At 42.0% G+C, this 15598-nt stretch overlaps 1 protein-coding gene across 1 annotated transcript in view; it reads right to left on the bottom strand.

The window, feature by feature from the left end:
- The window catches only part of CRLF2 (cytokine receptor-like factor 2), a 28083-nt gene extending 14731 nt beyond the window's left edge, over positions 1-13352 (bottom strand). Inside the window, exon 1 of the mRNA XM_019529407.1 lies at positions 13166-13352. Within this exon, the coding sequence (XP_019384952.1) occupies positions 13166-13241 (76 nt within the window). The 5' untranslated portion in view covers positions 13242-13352. The remainder of the gene's footprint in view (positions 1-13165) is intronic.
- Between the last annotated feature and the right edge of the window lie 2246 nt (positions 13353-15598).

Raw genomic sequence — 15598 nt, 5'->3', positions numbered from 1 at the left:
TAGCAAGCAAGCTGAAACTTCCTAAAAACTGTTATCTGTAGAATGCAAGGGCACCGCTCAGAGAGAGAAGGGAGGAGGGAAAGGGGGGGGGCAGCTAGTGGAAAACTACTGCAGAAAATGACCAGGGTATAAATATACACTGTTGCAGGGCTACGGGCGCGGGATTTGAGACCATACAGTCTCCCTGTGCCTTTTACTTGAGCTCAAATAAACTCTGTCTACTTCTCCCCCCAGTGTGTTTATTGGCGCGACGCACACTGGGCAATGAACCCAATTGTTGCCTCCCTCAGGCACCTTGTGCCGGCAACAACCCTGCCAAAGCTGCTACATCTGGTCTCCATGGAAACCCCGATCCTACACTATCACAGTGTGGCTGATGCTGGGGTCTCCATACAGGCAGAGGCTGCTGGGAAATGGAGTTCACTGCCGGCCAGATCCAGCCTACAGGCTGGACTTTTCCTGCCCCTGCCATAGACCCTTATTAAGAGATCATGTGTTCCATTTTAATTACTATTAGGAGCTGACAAAATAGTCAAGAATGGTAAAAGCAAGAATACAGCATAAAAGGACCTAGAGAACTTAGGAATGTGTGTAGACCATAAAAAAGGACAGTGAGTTTGGACAACAAAAAAATAATTAAATGAACGAAGAAAGGAATAGATATGAAAAGCATAGCACCCATAGAAATAGGAGCTGAACCAAAGAGCTACAAGTTCTATATCACTTGGTGAATTGTAGTGAATCTCATTAGTATTTACTAAATTTAACGATATACTTATTTTATACAAGCATTCTAAGTCATTTAAAGTATTCTAACCTTTGTTTAAAAAAATCAAAGGCACATATTAGATTACAACCCACAACACAGAAAGAGGTTAATAAAGAAACATGCCTCTCATAATATCGTCTATGAAGAGGTGAAGGTGATGATTTGGAGGCCATTTCTGCCTTAGAAGCTACAGTCGTCATATCACAATTCTAGTACAAGATGATTTGTAATAGTTAGGGTCTACAGAACTTGAGGTAGTTGGTGGCCAATTGCCCCCCATACCTCTGATTGGCCAAGGGGCCCTGATAGTCCCACCCCTTCCTGCATATTACCAGATGGCTCCAAACCACCACTTGCTTAATAACACGTAAGCTACTGGCTTCCACAGGCTTAATCAGGGCCCATGGAAGCCATTAATTAATGTATCATTAAGCAGTCTAAACACTTAATTGAGGTCTAAAATGAAATATCTTATTAAAATAAAGCAATACACACCATGAATTGCACCGACTATGTACACTTTTTTATCTAATACCAACTACAAATACTTTATGAAATAATACCAGCTAGATACACTTTAATAACTAATACCATCTAAGCACAAGCTCCCTCATTCCCATAGAATGCCCTCAGGAACAACTCTGAACTCTTTGAGTCTGGAGACTTTGGATGTATGAAGCCAACTGGGTTTCTCTAGATTACCTCCAAAAAGGGAAGAAATGCTGAGTGAAAAAATGAGGATCACATCTCGTCAACTCCATATTTGTGGAGTCCATATTTGTCAATTCCCCTCAACACTTAGATAAAACTCAGAAGGCCATACAGAATATCTGTCTCTTTATTCATTTTCATGCTACTGTCAATGTGGTTGGAAAGGAGGATGCAGGGCCATAAGTTTGTGACTTTTCTCTCCACCCATGTATCAGTTAGTAAAGCTGACTTATTATACAAGTGGGAATAGCTTCACAAAGAAAAGTTCCTGGTATTTTCCTTAATTAAACTCTAAACTGAAATAGCTTATGAAAATAAAGCTATGCACAACATGCATTGTAACTAACACCAACTATATACACTTTGGGTGCATCTACATATCAATGTATGGTGGCTTTGCTATGGCATCATGCTTTAGTACTTCGTTTTGGAAATACTAAAGCACAGTGCAGTAAAGGGGGTTAATGCATCGTGTACATGGAGCACAGTTAGGTTTCGCCGCTACATTGCTGTAGTAGCATGCTGTAACTGGGGATTGTGCCACTATGGCAATGTAGCTGGTGATCATGTGTGATTGCTACATCATTGTAGTGCACCATATGGTGATGTAGCACATTACCATAAGGGCGACACAGCCTTTATTAACTAATACCAACTATATACATTTTAATACAGGACATTGTAAAAAGAAGTTTATGAAACTGAATGCTCTGATGCTGAGGTACCCCTCACATGCTTGGCAGTGGACTTCTGGTCCACTTCTGGGTTCATCAGAGAGGTACGCAGGAGGACCCAGCCTCCCTCCACCCCCCAGCTTGGCAATCAGCAACAGGGGGACCCTGGGTGCCCCCCCAGGCCCAGGAGGCACCAGTTGCCAAGCTGGGGAAGGCATGGGGGGGCCCTCCTGCATGCTCCTCAGCAGAACTGGAAGTGGACTGGAAGTGCTTCTGGTCCATTTCTGGGTCCACTGCCAAGTGTGCTGGGGACTGCCCTGTGTTCCTGTGGGATGCTCCATCTGCCCCAGTACCGCAGCATTGACTAGCCGCCTGGTACCTTGAGGTACGTAGTAAAAACATTTACAGCTATGTCTATATCCGAATCGCCAAATCTTTCTGAATCTCTCCAAATTGATTTGGAGGGTTCCAATTTGATTTGGAGAGATTAAAGTGTCTCCTGATTCAATTCAGATTCAGCCACTGAATTGGGCCGAATCTCCACCAAATCAAATCAGTGACTGAAGCTTTGCATAGCCCTGCTGCATATGCCAGATGTCATTTACTAGGGACAGAATGTGCATTTTGCAGGTGACAGCTGGGCTCTGGGAATGGCGAGAGATACACAGGTGAAGGCCCACCACACCCCTGCACCCTGAAGTCCCCCAGTGACACCCAGCAACCACGAAGGACCCCCACCCGACACCCAGCAGAGCTGGATGTAAGCGGGGCCCATGGTGGGAAGGACTAGCCAGCTGTGGGGAGACAGCTGAGAGGAGCCAAGGAGGGTCTTGCCCTGCCCCAGCTCCTACTTGGCCCAGCCCCCCAGGGAACCATGCAAACAGGATGCACAAACAGGTACGCTTGTGATGATGTGGCTTGCAAAGCTAACCAAACTCTGGCATGCATCCACCAATGCATCTCAAGCAAAACCAGGGAAATCACTCTTCCACTTTACTCAGCCCTGGTGAGACCACAGCTGGAGTACAGCATCTAGTATTGGACCCCTGTTTCAGGAAGGATGTGTAGAAGCTTAAGAAAGTCCAGAGGAGAACCACTCATATGGTCCAAGGCCTAGAGGGAAGGCCATATGAGGAGAGGCTGAAGGACTTGGGACTCTTCAGTCTGGAGAAGAGAAGGCTCAGAGGGGACTTGGTGGTACTACCAGCCTACAATTACATATCAGGACCTGGGAGAACAGCTGTATACCAGAGCTGCACAAGGGATAACAAGGTCTTATGGCCATAAACTCCAGGAAGACCGATTTAAACTGACTATAAGAAAAAATTTCTTCATGGTGCGTGTGTCCAGGGTCTGGAACAAACTCCCCCCCAGAGGTGGTGTAAGCACTTACTCTGGATTCCTTCAAAAAACAGGTGGGTATATTTTTTGCTGGGACCACTTGATCCCAACTGACTTCCCACCTATGGCAGGAGGGCTGGACCCGGTGATCTCTTGAGGTCCCTTCTAGCCCCAAATGTCTATGAAATCTATGAGCAACATTGGGCAGCATTCCTTGGAGCACATTGAGGAAAGCCTTGTACATGTACATGGCATTGTCAGACAAGAATGCTGAGATCTTGTTAGTCCATGCCATAGCTGACAACTACCATCACAATAGGTTGAGACAAGGTAGAAGAATATAAGGTGGACTGGATCAGTGTGAAACACAGGCAGGTTCTGGTCTGTTCATTGTTCATTTCCTTGGTACAAATAAAATGTTCAGCATGTGGCTTCACCAGCCACAATGTGGAAAGAATGACACTCTGCCAAGGCAGCCTTTGTAGATTATACATGCAAAGCAATCACTGCAGGGAGACAGTCTTGGTGAAGCTTCCTGGCACATGGAAAACTGCCAGCATTTGGCATGTTTTGATTCAGGTGGTCCCTTAACTTTGGGTGACCAAGTTTCTTCACCCAAATGTTCACTGCTGTGAAAGCCCCTCGAGGGAAAATGTCACTTCTCACCTTGCCAAGCTGCTTTCTGTGGTTCTTTTAAAGATGGGGGACATATTCACTTGTTTCTTGCTCTGACCTTCAGCCTCTGCAACAGCTTTCCTCTTCATGTGTGCCTCAGACTCCAAGTGCCAGTCTGCACTGGTTTTCCTGGGCACACCAGGGCACAGTGAGGTTGACACCCCTAGATTCCAATGAAGAGTCTGCATCCATCTGCAGGCAAGGTCCCTGCAGGATACGGTCTTGCCTGGTCCAGTGCTTAAAAGGGATTTGGCCATCTTGGAAGATTTCTTAGAGCTCATCCTGGCTCTTCCTCAGGCTGCAGCATGCACACTTCAGGAGCATGCCTGTGGGTGCTTTAAAAACCGGCAACAAAACTCTCCTGCTTCTCTGGCTGGGCCTGGACTGGCTCCTGGACTGAGTCTACATCAGCAGCTAAGCCTCTGTTTTGCTCCTTCTATCCTCTCTTCCCTCCCCCTGTGCTTTAGAACACATGGGCTTTCTGCCCTTTTCTGTTCTTGCAGCTTGCTTTTGCCTTTTTCCCCTACTCAGTAATTTTACACTTTTTCAGAGTCTGTGCTTTTTCACAAAGACCATCTAAAATCACTGTTTCAACAAAAAACACAAAATTGCAATTTTGGGAGGTCCCTAATAATAATAAGCTGTGATTAGCTGATTCTTGTCCATAATCTTACACACTGGCACTTCTCACAATTTCATTACCTGTCTTCCTATACTGTGGGTGTTCCCAATCCATACTACAAAACTGCCTGCCTAACTGGCACAAACTGGTGGCTTCCTTAGGAATATCAGCAGAAAGGCTATTGGTTGCTGGAGCAAGAAGACCCACCAGTGGAGCTGGTCCTTTTGGGTCAGGTTAAGTCACTGTGATGCATGATGTATAGAGTCTGCAATGAAACTATGCATGCTCTATCTCTACTGTGCATAAACAGACAACTTTAGTGTACATGTATATATCAGTATGGGACCTTTTATGAGCTTTACAAATTCACAAGAAAACTAAAACAAGTGGTCTGGGATGCTTAGATAGAATTCCCCCAGCTCTATTTGAAGTCATACTTTGATGACTTCCTTTGTTGCATTTTGTATCTAAGTATCTGAACTTTAAAAGTGCCCAGCTGTAAGTTCTACACACAGTATTCTACTAAATTGTTGCCAGTGAATAACATTTACGAGGAAATATTTGAAATATGTTGCACAATATTGTGATGCATGCTGTTCTTAAAGCTTGTCAAAATATCTGCTGCAAACTCCCTATGTGGCCACTCAGGGCTAGATCCAACATTACTTACAGCTGTCACCTTGCAGCAATCAATATTGCAACTCCTAACCTAGCTCTCAGAATGGAATCCTCAGCCATGGATTCCAAATATCTTGTCATCATGTCAGATTTACTATGCTAAAGCAGTGATATGCTTGAACATGCTTAACTGCTCTACATATACTAGCTGAACAAACTGGAATCAGAATAGCCACCTTTGTGAGGTACAGTGCTGAGGCCAATGAGCTCATATGCATGGCCATGTGATCATGACTACCTTGCTTCCAGTTCAGGAGAAAGTACATGGACCACTGCAGTCTAACTATGCTGCTTTTTACAAGTATTTGTAACATAAGTATACTCTAAGCTCCCTATACAATGCATGGGGAGTGTTAGAAAAAAGAGTTGAGTCTACTGCAAGGAGTATGTTAAGTGGAAAGCCACCTGTAACAGGAAACCACTTCTCGGCCCCTATTACGAGCAGGACTCTGGCGCAGCTGGGTTCACTGCTCCACTTACCTGGGAGCTGCGCTGGACCCCCACCATCACTGGTGAACTCACCTGGGTGCAGCTGGGAGCCAGGCCTTTCACTAGGGACAAGCAGGCTCCTGGGGTCATGCTGGCTTTCTGCCACTGTCAGCCAGCATGCCCAGGAGTAAATACAGAAGTGCTAGAAAGTCCTGGCTCCCAGCAATCTCCTGCTGTTGTCACCCATATGGCCAGGGAGTCAGATGCAATAGGCCCCTGAGAGGCCCTGCAGGTTCAAATATGAGAGAGCTCAAGTTTATCACCCCCAGAGAGGGGAGTACACATCTCCAGGAAGAGAGCAGTGCCTGTCTATGCAGAAGCACAGAGAATGACCAGGAGGGATACAAACCTGGGTCTTAGCCCAGGGCAAACTTCACGATTGGAACAAGCCAGTGAAGGGGAACCAACAGAGAAGAGCTGGCCACAACCCATCACTGTTGGGCTTGAGACACGGGTAAAACTCTGCATGCGCGGAGTGGCTACAAGGCTTCTCTAAGAGACCTGTGTTCTGAACTGACGGGCTGGCAATGGTGATACTGGCCAGAAGGATGCCATTAGGGAGGCAGCAAATTTGATACGGCTGAGGATGAGAGACAAAACTGATAAATCTTAAAAAGGAGACTAAGTTGATTAAGAAAGGAGCCCTAAATCAAGGATGCCTAGGGGCTAAGTGATTGAAGTAGGACTCTTGTGATGAGCAACCCTAAACAGAGACTCCTTTTCTGAGGTCTTTTCATTTCTGAATGAGAGTGATTGCGACAGGAAAGTATTTTTATCTACATTTTGCAGATCGAAAACTGGAGCAAAGAAATATTTAACATTCATAGTTATAAAAGGACTTGTAAAATTTAGGAAGTTTCTAGACACCTAGACTCAGAAATGGGATCCTCAGAACCTCTGCTTAACTCCTTAGCTGCCTAAATCTGCCTGTTTTCAACAGTCTGAAGTACTGCTTTTGAGCATGTCAAGAGTGATGGCTAGAAAATGGTATTTAAAATTTTGTTTTGGGGAATTGGTTTGCAGAAAAGTCATAAATTATCATGAGAAGCTTGGATATTTTGGAGATGAGATATATAAATATTGAAAGAGGAATGTCTACAATCAAAATCAATGGCACAACTTTAAAGAGGAAGAGAAGGGTTTGTAGCAAACTGCCTGGGCTTTATTATAAGCAGGGATCCTCATTTTGTCTGATTTAAAAATCCCCAATTTTCAGGTTAAAAAATAACCCCAAATCAAAAGTTTTCCACAGTGAAACATTAAAATAAAACACAAGTAATACATAAATACACATACGCAAATACACATACACATACATGCACACTCACATGCACATATAGATACACACACATATATACACATACGTATATACATATATATCCATATACACACATATATACATACATACACATATATATACAGCAGTGTTTCATTTTGATCAGGGAAGATTTGGGGTTAAAAAGTAACCCAAAAATTGGGTATTTTTTTATTATAGAAAAGCAGAACTATCTAGAGGATACTAGAAGGATTCACAGATTCCCCAATGGAGCACTTGCTCTGGGGACTCCCAACCTTACAAATTTTCTAAGCTCAAAACAGGTCCCCGCATGTCTGTCTTTTCTTTAATCCCTCAATTAATTTCTCCTTTCTTTGTACATAGACAAAGTTAGTCAGGGAAACTGAGGCATGTAGCCTTACTATAACATGACCACATTTAAACCAACAATATTATAATGAAACTATAGTTTGTCACAGAAGACAACACATTTTAATTCCTCCCTAATGCAGGACTGAAGAGGAGCATTACATTACTTGCTCTTTCTGACTAATTCTCTGCTTTCTATATATTACACCTCACTTAATTTTTTCTAAGATTGATATGACAGATGCAAGAAACATTGAAGATAAAACTAAATGTTTGTGAAAGGATAGTACAGTGTTTTTCTCTTATGGGAAATACTAATGTGAGTTTATTTATGTATACTGTCCGAAAAAAATTGTGGCTGGCCAGATTTGACGTTTGACCTGAATTCTTCCTTTAAGCATATAGTGCCAATTTACATACCTACATATTTACATACCTACATATCTCTCTTGGATGTCTCTTTAATTTCAGTGGGGTTATTCATAATGCTTAAACTTAATGCAAATCTTTGCCAGATCAGAGCTTTATTCTGCAAGTAACTGTAGCCAGCTGCACATTATGAATCAGAACTCTTGGGAACACCTACACATGCTATTAGCATGCAGCAATAAACTCCGGCACATATCCTGGGAGTGCTGTTTGAACGTGTGCCCAGGACTGCAGCATGTTGAGCCAGGCCAAACCACCCCCAGATCGAAGGGACCCTGGGGAGTCAGCCTACCAGCCCAGGACTGCACTGACTCGGCTCAGCTTGCTGTGGAGGGGCTGGTTGGGGCATGAAGGCACTTCAGTGTAGGGCTAGCCAGCAGGCAGCCACACTGAAGTATTCTCATACCTCAGCCAGCCGTGTTACAATTTACACATGTGCTGCTGCAGCATAAAAATTTTTGCAGCATAATAGGACTTGTATTTACAAGTACTATCCAGATGTGAAGATAATTAGTTTTCTGCAGCCTAATAGGGCAATATGCAAGATGCTTACTGCAGAAGTAATTAGTCTACTTTGCGGTAAACATCTCATGTAGATGCACCCTTTAACATCTAAAAGTAACATCTAGCAAGAAAAGTTATTTATGAGTGCATCTTACAAATACCCTGACAAGAAATAGGAAAAAAATAATAGAAAAAGTGTAGGAGTTGTAATAAAATATTTGGTTACATATATAAATTGTTTCATAGATTTCATAGACATCTGGGCTGGAAGAGACCCTGGAGAATCATCGAGTCCAGCCCCCTGCCCCAGGGGCAGGAAGTCAGCAGGGATCATAGGATCCCAGCAAGATAAGCTTCCAAATGTGTCTTGAAGACGTTCAAAGTGGGTGCTTGAACCGCCTCCAGCGGCAGTCTATTCCAAACCTTCAGGGCTTGGACAGTAAAGAAGTTCCTCCTTACGTCCAGCCTGAATCAGTCGTGGCAGAGTCTGTGACCACTCGATCTTGTCATCCCATGTCTGGAGACTTCTATCTGGGCAAGCAACCAGCAGCTCCATGCTAAGGTGATCTTGGTACCCAGGTCATTGAAAAACTGGTTCATCCCTGGTACAAGATGGGAAGGAATATTGTGGGTGACAATTTCTTCACAAGTACTGAACTGGCAGAAAGACTGCTACAGCAGGACTTGACCTATATGGGTATGATTTGTAAAATCAAGGTCGATATCCCAAACGAAATGCAAGCAAATTGAAGGGAAACTTTTTCATCCATTTTTGCTTTTGATGGGGAACTCATCTTAGTTTCCTATGTTTCAAAGGAGTCCAAAGTTGTGCTGTTGCTGTCAAGCATGCACCATGACCTGTCAGTGAGTGGAGAGCAATGAAAGCAGGACATCATCCATGACTAAAGTAAAAACAAGGGTGGGGTGGATAACCTTGACCACTTAGTCTATATGACCACCCGCAGATGGAAAATCAACAGGTGGCCAACGACACTATTTTTTAATATGCTGGATATGGCTGCCAGTGCCAGTGTCATCATTTGGCTAGGCCACAATGCAAAATGGAAGCAGAGATCATATTTAAGAAGATGGCGCTTTTTTTTGCAGTAGCTTGGAGAACAGTTGATCAATAGACAAATAAAACGAAGAATGATGGATACACATAATCTAAATCCATGAACTCTAGTATGACTGCCCTAAATTACAAATTGCCACACTGCACCCCAGTAGAACCTTCTGCAAGCATGAGTGGATGTTGTGCTTTTTGTCTTAGGCAGGGGTTGGACTCAATGATCTGTTGAGGTCCCTTCCAACCCTAGCATCTATGAATCTATGACAGATGGCCGCAAAACCTGGAAACAATGCAAAGATTGTAAGCAATTTGTTTGTGTGCACCACAGTATATTACTGCTGCTTTGTGAGGAATGCAATATTTAGTTAAAACAGTTAGGAAAGATTTTTGGAAGTAATTGATAGTTTGAAAACAGTGTGAACTGCAGACTTAGCAAACTGTTCATTCAAGTTTTGAAACTCTAATAAAAGTTTAAATTTGGTTCATAGTTCTAGCAAAATAATATTTTGGGTTCAAATCATCATAAATACTCTTTCAAACAATTTGTATGTTTAATAAATTTTTTTTGGTACATTTATATTGTTGTCACTGGTTCCATTTTGTTCATGTGGGTGAGGTAATAAGTTACTCCATGAGAACAACAACGGTTATGGTTTCATGAGAACAGATGAGGAACTTAATGGATCAAGAGAAAAAAAAAGTCCATAAAAACAAAGATAACAGAAAAAAACAGAAATGATCTGCAACTATTGTGACCTCACAATACCACCAAAACAGAAAATAAAAAAAAAGGACTTCAGTCTTCCAATGCTGATTAAACCTCATCCATAACCACATATTGTACTCACATATAGCAGCACCTACCTGTGGCATGGAACCAAATGAGAATAAGATGTCAAATCTGACCCTGCATACACTACTTGCATTTAATTCTACTCATTTGTGACAGCAGCTCTTAAAAGTAACAAAGACTTATGGGGTGCATCTACACATGCACTTTAATGTGCAGTAGCTTATTTTTCTGTACATTAAAGCCTCATGTAAAAAAAACATGCAATTACACTAATGAGCAGTAAAATAGGCTACTGCACATTAAGCGTCACTTAATAAGCCTGCACTTTTGGTATTGCACATTAGGGCAGCCTAACGAGCATTTATTTAGTACAGGGGCAAGCAATTATTTTGCCTGGAGAGCCACTTAATGAGTGTTGGTGAGCTGTCAAGAGCCACAAGGGTAGCCCTGCCCCTTGACATGTGCCCTGCTCCCTGGTTGTCATCTTGGGGCTGGAAGTCCTGCCCCCTAACCTATGACCTTTGCCACCAGAAGTTCCTCCCCTTGCTCCCATAAGAATTCCTATTGAGAATGGGTGTTGCCATCTTGGAACCAGAAAAAAACCACAAATTATGTACTAAAAATCAAACACTGACAATAGCATATTTTAATTTTATTTTTAAAATATGTCCTGATTTGTGTATGGTTTTTTTGTGTATATAGAGGTGATTGTATAATAACTCAAACTGAAGTCTTACTCTTGTATATTGTGAGGGGATGTAGGGGGGTATGAAGTTTGTGGGAGGGATGTAGAGAGGTGTGTGTGGGTTTTGGCAGCTTCTGTTCCAAGCTGATGATGATGAGCCTGGCCAGGTGAGCCCAGAGCAGGTGTGGGGTGCATGGGCTCAGGGCTGTGCAGCACAGGTCTCCGTGGTACTGTGGGGCTGGGGCTGACAGCAGTGGCAGCTAAAAGGAGCCGCTGCCACCTGGGCTGCCTAGAAAGCCAGTCCAACTGTAGAGCCACCCCAGACCTGCTGCATGCCCAGAGGGTGGCAGGATATACCACAGCCAGACTGTGCATGGGCAAGGCAGGTCCAAGGGACCCACTATGGGCCAGAAAAAGACCTGCTGTGGGTTGGATCCTGCCCATGGGCTGTATTTTGGCCACCCCTGATTTAGTACTTCTTATTAGAGGGTGCATCTATACATGCACTTTAATGCACATTACCTTATCGTTATGTGCATTAAAACATCACCAAAAAACTGTCCTCTTTCACTAATATGAATTAAAATAGGCTAATGTGCCTTTTTCTAGTACCACACAATGGGGGTACTAAATTTAATGCGCATTACCAAAACACATTACTGAAAATGTAGATGCGCCTGCAGGTACTCAATTTAATGTTCATTAGGAAAAGCGCATTAATGCACAGGTAGACACACCCAAGGGTAACAAACATAAATCCCTGTGCTGAGAAAGAAAGAGATATCTTATAGAAGGGCTTGGAGAGTTGTCTTGCCCATAATCCATCAAATTTACTATTCTTATATCAGATAGAAGTGGCAAACTGTTCTTAGGAATCATTAGACATTGACATAGATAGCTATTATTAATCTGATTCTTGTCCATCAGTTTGCATGTTGCCAGTTAATTCTCTATAGCATTCCTGTAAAATGCTATGGCAGAAGGCAGGGTAGCTTTGTACCTTATAGGTTAAGTAGATCAGACCTGTATATCATAAGCTTTCATGAACCCCAGCTTAAATGCTAATATATCAAAATGATAAAATAGTCCATGCATTTCGCAGCACTGTAAATGGTTACACACCAGAGAATGAGGTAACACTGAGTCTGCCATAAGTGACTGGTATCATACAGACAGTGTACTGATTTAGATAAGATGATCTAATATTGTGATAGTCTTCATGCCTGAGCTTTCCTCAGGAAATTGAGTAATGATGGACTGTGACTTTGTGGTACGTTAATGATAATGAAGGACAAATTATTGTTCAGGTTTTATGGTGGAGTTCTGAAGCAATGGGTTTATTTCCTAAGATGACTAGTAATGATACTGTAAATATATATTCTAATATCTAGGTTACTGTGGATTGTTATTGGATTAGGTTAGGCACTGGGAAAGTATATAAATTCTCCATATCTACAAGTACAGCACATAAATAGACTATCTTCAGCATCTTGTTTATTCTGCCAAGATGCAAATTGACTAACTCATCCTGAAATTCTTTTTGTTTTTAATGTCATTGATACTTGAGCAGAAAAATATAGCGCTTTCTTTTTGATGTGGTCCATGCTAGCAAGATTTACACTATGGTTAATAAGCACCCATGCCCATGCCCAAAGTTTTGGACGGCTGTCCCTTTAACATTTAACTGAAGCCTTCCCTATTTTTTTAAGTATAAGAAAACATTTTTAAAAATAGGTTTTCATTTATTTATTTTTAAAGAAGGCAGAGTCCAATTTGGTGTCTGGTGTAATTTCCCTAAAATCAATCTGAAGTTACAGCATGTGATGAAGTGAACTTGGGTTCCCAGAAGCTTGTGCTCTCCATATATATTATATTAGTTACTTAGGGTGCATATATACCATCTGCTGACTGACTTCAGACTACAATGGCTAACTACCTCCATTTGAAGTTACACCAGCAATTAACCAATCATGATCTTATAAAGAATCTTGTAATTCAGCAAATAAACAAACTGCCTATATAAATATGCTAATCCAAACCTTGATTGTTAAAATTAATATCTGGAGAGTTCAACTTACTTTGCACAAGTTGATGCAAGTCCAAGAGGTCACTCAAGATAAGGATAACTGCACAGGCTTGAAAGAGGAGTCCCATACTTGGAAATATACACTAGTCTGACAAATGCTCAGATTGCCACTGGAAGACTTCATAACATTTCTTCATGAGTAATCTTAACCTCAGTATGTTACCATGTTATTGCGTTATACCAGAGACTGGAAGTAACTAAAGGAAATGACAAGAGGAAATAAAAATTAGCATGCATACATGCTACTAAAGGAAAGCAGCACTATTGTCTGCATACATTATTACTACTATAAATAAAAATAAAAAAATCTGAAATAGATATCTATCTGTCTATTGTATAGTGTATATGGTATAGCACATCATATATATGTGTGTGTGTGTGTGTGTGTGTATATATATTTTAATTTCCCTGTACAAATATAAATAAATAATTAGAGAGATATGATATAGGGAGAGTGATATATATATGATGTGCTATACCATATACACTATACTATAGATAGATAGATAGATAGATCTCCCTCCCTATAGCACTCTTCCTTGCCTTAGTAATATAGATCTTGACATGACAATATTTTGCCTTTCTGTCTTTACTTGTCATACTTTCAGATTATATGTACATGTACATATGTGTGGGAATATGTATACACAGAGTTTTTACACACCCTTTCCCAGAGGTCCAACACGGGGGGATCTCACACCCAGATTCTATTTCACTGCTGAAGCCACTTGAAGCACCTAGGTCTCCTGTTCTCTCAATGAGGAGCCCAGTGTGTCTCTTAGATGGTGGTTCTGTTCCTGCTCTCTTACTGGGGCAAACTTTTGGGCAGCCTGACATGTTTTCATGATCAGCAGGGATCCTGGTTTTCCCTGATAAAAAAAATCCCTGATTTTTGGGTTAAAAAAATAACCCCAAATCCACATTTTTCTGTGATCAAAATAAAACAGCACTACATACATTACACACATGTATGTATATATACACACACATATGTATGTATATGTACACATACACACACGTATTTATGTATTACTGGTGTTTCAGTTTAATCATGGAAAAATATGCATTTTAGGTTACTTTTTAAATCTGAAAACTGGTTTTTCAAGTTTTTTTATCAGAGAAAACCGGCATCCCTGATGATCAGAGAGACATAGTAGGCTGTTAGTCTGCAGCCAACTAGAAGGCAGAGTAGAGCTATATTTCATAGACTAACCAAAGCAGGTAGGTATATGGGTAGGTAGCACAAGCTTCTGTGGGCTGAAGCTCACCTCATTTACTGCTGTGAAGTGTGAGTGTGTGTGTGTGTGTGTTTGTACACACATATAAACACACTTGGATTAGTTTATAAGGTCCAAATCTACCCTGCTTTTTGCTTCCATGAAGTCAGGATCTAACCTGATCTGTCTTATTCAGAGAGGAAGCAGCCTGTTGGGATCCAGTTCACCGACAGACGATATTCATCAATATACTTAACTGACAGGCAGCAGCACTGTCTTCAACATAAAGTAAAAGGGAGGTGGGCAAAGGTTGGTAATTATGATAATATCCATCTCTTGGCCAATAGTCTATGAAGTGGGAGAAATGGGTGAGTACATGGTTTTGAACTGAAGAGTTTTTTAATTATACCTGCAACTTCCCACAACAGTGCCTTAAACAGGTTACAAGTTTGGTTGGGCTGAGACTATTCTCCACCCTTCCTGTTGAGCTGGAATAGTGGGTGAGAAAGAGAACATGAGTCACAAAGTGAGAGGGTTCAATTAAAGGAGTGTGAAACTAGGCCTGAGGTATACTGCTGGGAGAAGGAAGTTCTGGGTTCTTTCCCAGGCTTCCCAGGTTTATTTCTGCTTTTTAGCCAGAAATGCATAAAAAATCCAGTGAGCATGTAAGAGGAAGTGTATCTATTTAGGCCTGAAAATGGTGGACTGTGGTTTCTGCTCTCATTGCTAGATGCCCATTTCATTCAACACAAAATGCACAGCCATGGCAGCGAGGACTAGGAGTCCCTTCTCCCAGCTGAGTACCCCGTTTTTCTTGGTTTGGCCACCTTCTTTACAATATCCATTATATCGGGGTGGGCAATTATTTTGGGCAGAGGGCTGCTTACTGAGTTTTGGCAAGCCATCGAGGGCAGCATGACAGGCAGCCCAGGGCAGATTAATATTAATTTTCTAAATTTTTGGGGGGCCCTGCAGGCCAGATAGAATGGTTTGGTGGGCTGTATCCAGCCCGTGGGCCGCGTTTTGCCCACCCCTGCATTATATACAGGCATATCCATTGTCAAGGTAGACTTATTCAACTGTCAGTGACTCTTGACAGTCTGCTCATCCAACTCAAACATGGCTATATGACACACCCACACACATACACATGCACACTTGGGTCACTTGTTCCTGACTTACAAAAAATGTCTCTGTAGAAAAGTTAA

Source organism: Crocodylus porosus, unplaced genomic scaffold, assembly GCF_001723895.1.
Source record: "Crocodylus porosus isolate Cpor-Errol unplaced genomic scaffold, CroPor_comp1, whole genome shotgun sequence".
Taxonomy (NCBI): Eukaryota; Metazoa; Chordata; order Crocodylia; family Crocodylidae; genus Crocodylus; species Crocodylus porosus.
This window is presented reverse-complemented; position numbering and strand designations above follow the sequence as displayed.